We start from the raw sequence: 11,398 nt of genomic DNA, 5'->3' as shown, positions 1-11,398 counted from the left end.
CGCAGGCGGGACTCGAAATTCAATAAATCTCAGGAGCAAACCTGGAAAAGCAGTTGCGAGTAGCAACAACAACATCATCAATAGCCAGCTAACATCACCACACGCCTCGCCAAAGAGAAGCAGTTCCAGCCATCGCATTAGGGGCGAGTTAATTAAATGTTTGACCAAATATGACGGCCAAATTTTTAAGTTGATAATTTTGTATGGCCCGCGAATAATGTTATAAATAATATCCAAATGGCCCTTGGCAGAAACACAAGGTTCCCCATCCCTGTTTTAAAGGCTGCTTTAAAGGCAGGAAATGTGAACGGGTAACTTCACATACACCACCGCGGCTTGTATAAATTGAACAAAACAAATTGCCCCACATTTGAGCTTATTTGACTGTGCGATTAATTGATGTCGTTTAACCAGTTACCCGACTATAGGGAGCGAGTCCAAGGGTCCTTCAAGAATATTGCTCAATTTTATTATATTATTTTATTATGTTTTATTTTTATTATTTTATTACTTCCCTTCTACGTGACATTACCGAAAGAACCAAGAAGATGAATATTGCTCAACTCACGAAACGATGCGTTTGACGGTCGGAAGCAAATGTTATTTTTATCTTCTATTTGTGTTTAGACAAACGCAGTAACTTGCCACGCTTGGGTCGCATGACGCGTGCGTGCGTGCGTGCCATGCGTGTAGAATGCGGCTTGCGGCAGCGGGCTTGGTAAGCCGTTAGCGTCAAAGTGGACATTTGTCACGGACAAGAAGAGGAGGAACCTCGGCTGGCTGGGCTAGGCTGGCTTTCCCTCCCCACGGCGATCACGCACAGCTTGCATGCACTGCCGCAAGCCCATAGCCCCCCATACCACCACCAATTCACTGGTCTCCAGCCAAAATGCTTCCGAAATTAACGTGGTCTCCAACTTTTTACTCATTCTTGGTCACTGAAAATTGAAAATGATGCTTACAATTCAAGATATGCTACTGGGTCAGTATATACGACCCTTGACTTGGGAATGGCGGAGGATAAGTGAGTTAAAAATCGGATGGATCTCAATTGAAACCAGAAATGACTAAATACATATTTGACTGGATCTATGAATAAATCTATGACTGGGTTTTTACAGTACTCGCTTTTTTGAGCAAAACAATGAATGATTGCAGCGAGGCCCCTTGCCTTGCACGACAATTGCAGGCTTGTGTCTCGAGTCTTAAGTCTGCGCCTCCCAGGAGCCTTAACCCCCCCCCCTGCCCACGCTAAGACCGCAGTCATTCAGCCCAAGCAACGCAGTATTTCACCAAAGCGTACAACTTATAGGCAACGCTGTACATCGTTTTCAAAATGTTTACGTCGATTCTGTGAAGCGAGTTTGTTAATCATGCGTTTCATGCAATTGAAGACTAATACATACCTGTCAACCCCTTATCAGTGCCCTATCTTATTACAGACCATATTCTTGGGTCTTTCGGTAAAGTCACGTAGATAGGTTCAAAGAAAATAACAAAAATAACAAAAAACTACGAAGTCAAGGGTTGTATATATGACCTATCTACGTGACTTTACCGAAAGACCCAAGAATATGAATTCCTGCAGTCACGAAAGCTTTAAGTTAAGATTATTACAGACCAATTCAGACCTTTTTGGTCATTCCGTACCCTTATAAATCTCAACGTTCATCCTACAAAGTTCCATCACAAGGGAGAAACACAAATACACAAAAACATTATTTTGCCCGTATTGAAACGGCTGTACGCCGTATGAACCTTAAAACTAAATTTGCCTGTACAAGAACACAAGTAAACCGTATGATTTCACAGGTATGCTAATATGGGAGTAGTAGTAGTCGTAGATGTGACCAATTTTATACGTAGGCTGTCACGACCAACATTACGATTGGCAATCGGTTCCGTCGTGTCAACCTGCTGTGTCGTAAACCCTCCTCCACCCGGCGCAGCCAATTCATAAAAGTGTCCCGAGAATCTAACGTGGAACTTGTATCACTGCTTCAGCGCCGCAGGTGTTTGTTGGAGAGTAAATATCACAGTATTTAAATTAGTTAACATTTCGTTCAAGATGCCATCGAGCGGTGTTATGCTGAGGTTGTGAACAGCTCAGATCTGGAGATCGTCGCATCCGATTCACTACGATGAGGCGTGTTTAGTAATCATCGGGTGCGTGCAGCGTGGAACTAAATTTAATGTGCATTTCAACGGTGGGTTGCCAAAGACTAGATGGAGGTGAGCGGTCAGCACAGTGCTATGTAGACCCAGTGATCCGAGTGGTAGCTGAACAGTTGTGGGCCGACTAAGCGTGGATTAAAAACGGGCTGTCAATTATTCCTTTTCATAATGAAATGCAACTTTAAAACAAAATGGTGGGGTTGAAACTCCTTTAAGAATGGGTTGAAAAAAGCATTGGGACAGATAAATGTTGACAGCAGAGTACCCTAAATTCAGGACTCATCGAGACACACGATTGATAGTTTTAAAACGGAGACCTGGAAGAACAAAAAAAACCCTGCAAACTATACAAATGGGCGCCAAATTGGCCTCAAATTGGGTCAATGCAGCACGATCCGTTGTCACCACTACGCCTATTACAACAGGTGTATCGACTCAGAATGTGTCGCAACTTTGACTCGAGGGCCATGCCAAATTGTCCCGGTAGAGGGCGACAATTGCTGCGCCTTGCCCAATTAAGTACTGTATTGTACCCGGGACAAGGAATTGGGCAGTAAATGCAGTACAATAGAGCAAAAACAATCGTTTTTTATTTATGTCCGGGTGATAATAGCCCGTAAAGACTACGTCTCCAATTCAGGGGGAGATCTGAATTTAAAACGACGAAAACTAAAGAAAATATGTTTGTATGAAGCGCAGCAATGCAGTCGTAATGGTCGGATTTCCTGACCCGTGTAAGAGACGTGCCATCGATAAACGTCAGATTAAGATAACCAGGTTCAGTCTGACAATAAACGTTGGAAGTTTATTTCGCAACACAGTTAAACACGAAACGGTCTACTGTATACTGCAGTCACAATTAAACCGAAAACACATGGACCCAAATATCAACATGAAACGCAAGGCGATAAAAAAAATATCTAAACAATAAAATAAACCTCACACATAGATCTCTTAAACAAAAAAACGCTGTAGATTTAAAACAAATTACATGTTAATATTTTAATTATAATATAAATTGTCTGATTAATAACGGCCTCCAAGATCGCGTGCCGTGGATGCCACGAGCTGAAATAAAGTGTAAATACAACGTGAGTGAATACGTCTGTATGTCTGACTTTTAAGGAAGAAGATTATAATTCTACACCAACCACCATAAATTAGGGCAGACCACGTCCTTATTAAGGCTGAAATAACCTATTCTAAAGACATTATCTCTGTTAATATAAACATCAAACGTATTTCGGACCACGTGCTTATTTTAGGATTACATCTGGACGGAATTTCTGTAGTTTTATTTTAGAACAAAGCCTGCATGTCCATGTAATAAACGTTCATGAAATACAATCAGACCACGCGATACATTCTGGCTCACGAGGAATTAGTCGTTGATTGATGTTGAACAAAGCTTTCATGCCTGCGCAAATGAAGACAATGCAGATGAAGTGACTGCAATCAGACCGCGTGCCTCTTCTCTGCAGGACTAATTGCGCGCGCGAGAGTTGCACGAGTCAATCGCAGGCCACTCGCTTAGAAGCCAATTACCGTATAACGAGGTCGACACAAACCGCTATAAGAGAACAGGGTCCCTGCCAGCCACTATCGTTGGTGGAAAGAAAGGCGGTGGTGTTAGGGCGCTGGTATTGCGGTAGGTAAGATTTTTGTAGGGCTTCCGCTTAACAAAAAGAAGCCGATTGCGGTCATTTATGTTGACGTTGAGCTTGTGGTGGGTGGAATGTGGCACTGTCTATCATTCGACTAGTTTTTAGTCTTTACCGTTTAAAATGTGCATCACGAAAAACGTTACGTGTCATGGGTTGCCATGCTGTTTTTTTGGCACCAAACGTGCACCTTATTGGGCTGTATAATCTGCTGCATGTATATCGTACAGTAAACCAGGTGCTAGCTCCTTGACATAATGCAGCACCTAATAAAGTAACTTGCGTACATGGGAGGGGGGAAATGGGCTTTTTCACATTTTATACCGAGCTATTTATCCCCATTGTCCACTTGTTTTTGCGTTGAAAGTGCATCTGAGCTATGATTATAATTATTATACACTCGAAGGGGATTTCCTACATTAAAACTTAAACAAAGCCTTAAAGAATCGCCTCGGCAGAAGGTGGCACCTTTTTAAACAAACGTAGTTTTTCAAATGTGATACATTTGCAATACCCATGTGTGCCTCATGCTCTTTGTGTGTCGCCTATATATATACAAACAACAAAGGCTGGTGAGAACGTCTTTTGACTCGACTTTATTTTTGCTAAGTATTTTGTGTACGAAATGAGTGACCATTTAAAATTTGAAAGGCATTGTTACCTCCTTGTATTTCTATCGCCTTTACCTTGAGTGATTACTCCTTTTCTCTCGTATCAACTTACAATGTCCTTTGATGTATAGACGTAAAAGGTCTATTTCCTTATCAGGAAATTCCGTAGCTGCTTTGCTAACACCTTGTCAACCTGCGCAGTACAAATACATTATGACATTATGATAGTGAATGGTAGTCCATAAAGCCCTATTCTAAGTTAAAATTTAAGCATTTAATAAATTCAATCGTGTTCATTGTACATAAAAATTAAGCGAGGATGGTGAAAATAATATATTTATGCTTTTCAATGCAGTTTAAGGTAATCTACCTGACTAAAGCTCAAGCCACGAACAAATCATTTGGCATCAATATTAAATCATTCATAGTTTGTTCTGAGATGTCGATATCCAAAAGTGTGCATTTTTTTTACCACTTACCTCTTGCCATTTAAATTACTACTCGATAGCCCAAGTGTTTTCCGGTTTCCTGGCTTTATGACAACCAAACCATGGTAGTTTGAATCCCATTTTATCATTGGCTCGATTACCGTATTTTCCCGCATATAACCCGTGGGGTAGACCACTTTTATGCAAACAAGACCCTGCGGGGTATATGGAGGTGCGGGCTATCTCAAAAATATTTTACACGTGTGACAAGTCATAACTCGTTTAATTGTTTCACGGTAGGACGATCCACTATGCAACACTTGCCTTTGACTAAAGCACTGCATAAACTACTCGCACTAAAATTGCACGTTATCACGTTTTTAAATGATTCTAATTGTTTGTACAATTAAACGACAATGTTTGAAGTTGGCGCACTTTGTCTACCGGCGACGAGAGAGCTGGGGGGGGGGGAGAGGCAACGGCGTTACCGTAGTGCCGCTATTGTCTGTGCAGTGCGCAATATACCAGTGCTAAATCTGTACTTGCTTATCTACCAGTTACTTGTTTTTTCTTTATTTATTGTATATACAATATTTATTGTATATATTTTTGCTACTTAACTGTTTTTAAAAACTGGTCGTTTCCGGTTTGTTTTCTTTGTGCACTTTATTATTTTAACGTTAACAATTGATAGTGGAATGTATTACACATGTAAACTTCGTATTAATGATGTAATTAAGCTGCGGTAACGACGTTAAATATATGAATGCGTGCGGGCTATCTCGGATTTGTTTTACACAAAACGCTATTTTTTGCAGGTTATATGCGGGGGGAAAACGGTAAATGCTATTTTGTCGAATGTGGATTATTTTTTAACGTACTTCTCTCAATAACAAAAATAATTATTGTGCTTTTCTATCTACGCAATGAACAAATTCATATTAGTGACTGATATCTGATCTGGTTCTGGGCTTACATTGATCGACTCTGCCTCAAATGAGAATCTGGTGGGGTGGCCATCAACCCTCTTGTGCCGTGTCAGACTTCATAGGTGATCTGTAACAGTGCTTGCCCCAACAGTCTGAAGGCTTTACTGGAGGGTCTTTGTCTTTGTTTAAACCAAGGTGCGAGTAAAACCAGGGCATCATGTCTGGTGTCATTTTTCTCCTCGTCCTCACGATCCAGGCTGTGACGGCTCAGCAAGGTATGATGATACAATCCGACCACTCTGAAAGAATGTGCAATTCACGCTCTAAACAGCACTCGTAAGGCCGCTCGATTTCACGGGACAAGGTATCACAAATCAATACCTTTTTACGATTGAAATATCGAAATCATAAAACCATGTACAAAGAATTCACCACATTACAGAACGCAGTAACACTGTTTTGTCCTTGGATCCATACTCGGATCAGATTTTGACATGCACTTTGACAACAGATTAAAAACGTATTTAGAACAGATGTTTGTTTTTCCGTCCCCTGCGCCTCCAATTTGCACGGTTGGCTACGTACGGTTCGAAAAGAAGTTCAACATACAAGATGCTTACAATTTGCAAGGATATGCATGTTATGTAAACATGCATAATGCATATTAAAGATTAGTCAGATTTTATCAATATACAACTCTGTTACATCTTAAAGGGCTGTCCAGACGAGTCTTCTTGATAACTGTGTTCCATGCAACACGATGCATACTCTTGTGGTAGCTCGCTCCCCCAGCGAAAACGTGCTGATGACACGTCACACCCCCTTTGTACAACCTCCTCTTCCTTCTGGAAAATTCTGGGAGGTCCTTCTAATCTTCATCCCTTCCACCAATCATGTCCATTGATCTCTCCCCTCATTTTCTGTTTGCCACCAAATCGCTTTAGCCAAGTCTTCAACCAATCCCATGCTTTCCTGCGCCTGGCTATGCACCAGCTGTCTGTCGTGGATTCATTTGTTCAAAGTGTCCTTGCGTGACCCTTGCTCAAATATGAATAACACTCTATACCTCCCTAAAAGTATACATGTTTTCTGGTTAGATTGCGTAAATATAATTTTTTTTGTTTCATGCAGTCTACGTGACTTTACCGAAAGACCCAAAGAATATGAATTCCTGCAGTCATGTAAATATAAATGGGGTTTGTTAAACCCACCACCTGGCAACGAATTCGTAAGGTTTGTTACGTAAACAAAACGATGTTTTACTAGTTCCGCAAACTGGTATTGCAAATAAACCCACATTTACCATTTTGAATACAGTTTCGTTGGTAATTACAACCAGCCTCATCAGGCGACAGCCAGCATTGTGGAGAAATCTTGTTGCAGTCCTAAACGGAAGGATGCATGTGGTGTCACTTGTGAGCCAATTGCGTGTGAAGAGAAGGGGCGGGGAGTTAATGTATTCGTATAACTAACAATTGATCTATTTTATTGTTTGAGTTATCTACAGTTAATCGCTATAACTTGCGCGTGTGTTGCACATGCACGCACATCTGGCCGTTTTTGGTGCAAAAAAATCGCAATACCTGTTGGCTGCTCGCATGTAATCACCACCGGCGGTTAAAATATTATTTTTATCATTTCAAAAGATTATCCTAATTAGGTCTACTCCTTTGGTTCTTTCGGTAAACGCGCGTAACCCTCTGATTTTAGAAATGTGGATGACCCATGATGGTCTGGCCACATTAATATTTACGCGATCAAAAACGAAAAGTAAAACCAAGACGGTGAAAAGAATAAAGACTGCTTGATGATTAATGACAATGCAGCCGGAACTCGCTGAGGGTTGCATGTCGCTCAAAACCGTGTTCGACAAATAATACACATCATAGGAAAAATAGGTTTGTTACCAAGTTCGAAATGACCACCCCCTCTTTCTTTAACTAATTCCTAGATTTCCACCCTTGCTATTATCCTAAAAGATGCCGCGTCTCTTGTGGATACTTTATTTTTCATTATCGCCTCCAAAACAAAACCCGTCTCCATTACTCTTCCCACTGGCGGCCTGAACATCGCCCCTAACAGTGTCACGTGAACGGTCATGGGTCACCACCTCGGCATCTGAATGACTAACGTCTTCTACGGAAGGGCAGCTAGATGCAATGTGCCATTTGTGTTACATTATTACACGAAAAAAAAATACATTCGTGGTATACATTTTGTAAATTAATCGTTATCGATCTCCTTCACACCTTTTTAAACGGATGCAGTGCTAGTCGGCACGAAGATGAAAACGGATGGAACACCACCATTGTGGTCCGAAATAGACACCTCATTGGGTAAACTGTATCGCTGAAACGCGTATTTTGACAAAACCGCGATGGGCAAGGATTTCCTGTGTTAAATACGTGTGAGAACAAATGACATTTTTTTTTTATCAAGTATATGAACATTCTTCATGGGTGTGAGGTAGAAATTCTAATGCAATTAACACTTTCTCCTTGAATCAGCGATTCGCCTGGTTGGAGGAGGAAGCTCGTGTCAAGGCAGGGTGGAGGTCCTCTATGCTGGCTCTTGGGGCACGGTCTGCGATGATTACTGGAACATCAATGATGCCCAGGTTGTCTGCCGAAAGGTCGGCTGTGGAGCTGCTCTTTCTGCCCCATCGAATGCCTACTTTGGTCAGGGCATTGGCGCCATCTTGTTGGATGATGTGACATGCAATGGATCGGAGTCCTCTTTAGGAAATTGTCCTCATCTGCCATGGGGGCAACACAACTGCGTTCATGGTGAAGATGCTGGTGTCATTTGCAGTGGTGAGTACATTATAAATACATATTAATACAACGTCCTAATTTTTGTTTTATATTAAATTGTAATGTTTTTCTGTTGCACAAAATAGTGTTTCTACAATAGACTTAGTTACGCAATCCAATACCACTTTCTAAAACGAGCAATCTTAATGGGTTGCAGTTCCAACAAGTACATCAACTACTACAAGCAAGCCAACAACTCAACCCCCTGGTGAGTAAATTTGTCATTAAATGGCCCACCTCGCTTTGTCTTGTCACGTGCCCTTGCCAGCCAATCTGGCTACTACGTACTCAAATACCCCCCACTGCCAGCCACCAGAACAATACTCCCCGAGGGACCCTTTCCATAACATCGTGTACCCTGCTGGCAGAGGGCTACTAAATGACCAGTTCCCCTCTGTCAGTAGCTGGCAACTGGTGCTGTAGTGACCCATTTGTCACTACGAATGTAAATTTATTTAATCCACAGAGACAGCCATTCGCCTGGTTGGAGGAGGAAGCCCATGTCAAGGCAGGGTGGAGGTCCTCTATGCTGGCTCCTGGGGCACGGTCTGTGATGATTACTGGAACATCAATGATGCCCAGGTTGTCTGCCGAAAGGTCGGCTGTGGAGCTGCTCTTTCTGCCCAATCAAATGCCTACTTTGGTCAGGGCATTGGTGCCATCTTGTTGGATGATGTGACATGCAATGGATCCGAGTCCTCTTTAGGAAATTGTCCTCATCTGCCATGGGGGCAACACAACTGCGTTCATGGTGAAGATGCTGGTGTCATTTGCAGTGGTGTGTACATCTCAAAATTTATATTTAAACATGCCGTGCTCATGCGTCTAATATATACTGTTTATTACATTAACAGAATTATATATTGCACTGTCTGGGCCTCGGGTAAAAAAAAAACCCGTTTTAACATTCACTTTATTGGTTACAGCTCAAACAAGCTCATCACCCACCACAAGCCAGCCGACCTCTCAACCGATTGGTGAGTTTAGAATTTGTAATTGATGTAAAATTGATACATCCTGCATTCAAAGTTTGATTCCCAATGGTAGCATATGTGATATACTATAATAAACTATTAACTTTTTACAATCACCATCTCGCCAGAATCAGCGATTCGCCTGATTGGAGGAGGAGGCCCATGTCAAGGCAGAGTGGAGGTCCTCTATGCTGGCTCCTGGGGCACGGTCTGCGATGATTACTGGGACATCAATGATGCCCTGGTTGTCTGCCGAAAGGTCGGCTGTGGAGCTCCAATTTCTGCCCAATCAAATGCCTACTTTGGTCAAGGCATTGGCACCATCTGGCTGGATGATGTCAGATGCAATGGTTCTGAATCCTTTCTGGGATCATGTTCTCATCGCCCATGGGGACAGCATGACTGTAGCCACAGTGAAGATGCTAGCGTCATTTGCAGCGGTGTGTACATCTCAAAATATGTTTTAATAGTTACAAATGTTATTTTCTAATAAAATGGTTATTTGCTGTTTTATTTACAAAAGTTAATGCAGTATCTTGACTTGTCTCAATTCAATACCGTTTTTAAAGTGAGAAATCTTAATTGGTTACAGCTCAAACAAGTACATCAACCACGACAAGGCAGCCAACAACTCAAGCCCCTGGTGAGTATAAATTTGTCAATAAATGGAGATGCAAATTCATACTTTTTTTTAAATGGAGGTTTCTCTAAATACGCATAACAACCACATTTTAAAAAAATTTACTTTTCAAATCATCAAAGTTAGGAAAGCATGAACATGATGGCTCCATTTACATCATGAGACCTTTGCCAGTACCAAAATATAATGATAGGGTTTCCCCCTTTTTTTTCCCCAACCAAAACTGAAGTCTTTTTACAAGGATTCGGTTTTGTTGCAGGAAAAAGGGGAAAAGCCCGATTATGATCTCACATTACTCTATATTAAAGCTTGCCAATTTTTTCAGTGTACATTTCTTTAATTCACAGAGACGGCCATTCGCCTGGTTGGAGGAGTAGGCGCATGTCAAGGCAGAGTGGAGGTCCTTTATGCTGGCTCCTGGGGAACGGTTTGTGATGATTACTGGAACATCAATGATGCCCAGGTTGTCTGCCGAAAGGTCGGCTGTGGAGCTGCTCTTTCTGCCCAATCAAATGCCTACTTTGGTCAGGGCATTGGAACCATCTTGTTGGATGATGTGACATGCAATGGATCTGAGGCCTCTTTAGGAAATTGTCCTCACCTGCCATGGGGGCAACACAACTGTGTTCATAGTGAAGATGCTGGTGTCATTTGCAGTGGTGTGTACATCTCAAAATGTTTCATTTTCACTTTAAGTGCTTATGTGTCTAGTATTAAAAGGTCGAATTGCAATGACAGTTTATTGTGTGTATTTCACCGTCCTTGTCTCTAATAAAGGAAAACGCCATTTTAACATTCGCTTCATTGGTTGCAGCTCAAACAAGCTCATCGCCCACTAAAAGCCAGCCGACATCTCAACGGATTGGTGAGTTTGGAACTTGTAATTGATACATCCTGGAATGAAAGTTTGGTTCCAAATGGTAGCATGCGATTTTATATCTGAAACTTTTGACTTTCAACAATCACTCCCAGAATCAGCAATTCGCCTGGTTGGAGGAGGAAACCCATGTCAAGGCAGGGTGGAGGTCCTCTATGCTGGCTCCTGGGGCACGGTCTGTGATGATTACTGGAACGTCAATGATGCCCAGGTTGTCTGCCGAAAGGTCGGCTGTGGAGCTGCTCTTTCTGCCCCATCGAATGCCTACTTTGGTCAGGGCATTGGTGCCA

The 11,398-nt window shown here is 41.9% G+C and overlaps 1 protein-coding gene across 1 annotated transcript in view; it reads left to right on the top strand.

Annotated features, from left to right (window-relative positions):
• The first annotated feature begins 3,786 nt into the window (after positions 1 to 3,786).
• The window catches only part of LOC144934173 (scavenger receptor cysteine-rich domain-containing protein DMBT1-like), a 127,605-nt gene continuing 119,993 nt past the window's right edge, over positions 3,787 to 11,398 (top strand). Inside the window, exons 1-8 of the mRNA XM_078859719.1 lie at positions 3,787 to 3,823; positions 6,000 to 6,079; positions 8,775 to 8,825; positions 9,084 to 9,395; positions 10,184 to 10,234; positions 10,579 to 10,890; positions 11,046 to 11,096; positions 11,204 to 11,256. Coding sequence (XP_078715845.1) covers positions 6,022 to 6,079; positions 8,775 to 8,825; positions 9,084 to 9,395; positions 10,184 to 10,234; positions 10,579 to 10,890; positions 11,046 to 11,096; positions 11,204 to 11,256 — 888 coding nt within the window. The 5' untranslated portion in view covers positions 3,787 to 3,823; positions 6,000 to 6,021. The remainder of the gene's footprint in view (positions 3,824 to 5,999; positions 6,080 to 8,774; positions 8,826 to 9,083; positions 9,396 to 10,183; positions 10,235 to 10,578; positions 10,891 to 11,045; positions 11,097 to 11,203; positions 11,257 to 11,398) is intronic.

The sequence above is a fragment of the Lampetra fluviatilis genome, chromosome 9, assembly GCF_964198595.1.
Source record: "Lampetra fluviatilis chromosome 9, kcLamFluv1.1, whole genome shotgun sequence".
In the NCBI taxonomy this organism is placed as follows: Eukaryota; Metazoa; Chordata; class Hyperoartia; order Petromyzontiformes; family Petromyzontidae; genus Lampetra; species Lampetra fluviatilis.
Note: the sequence above shows the minus strand (reverse complement) of the source record. Positions and strands in the feature narration are given on the sequence as shown.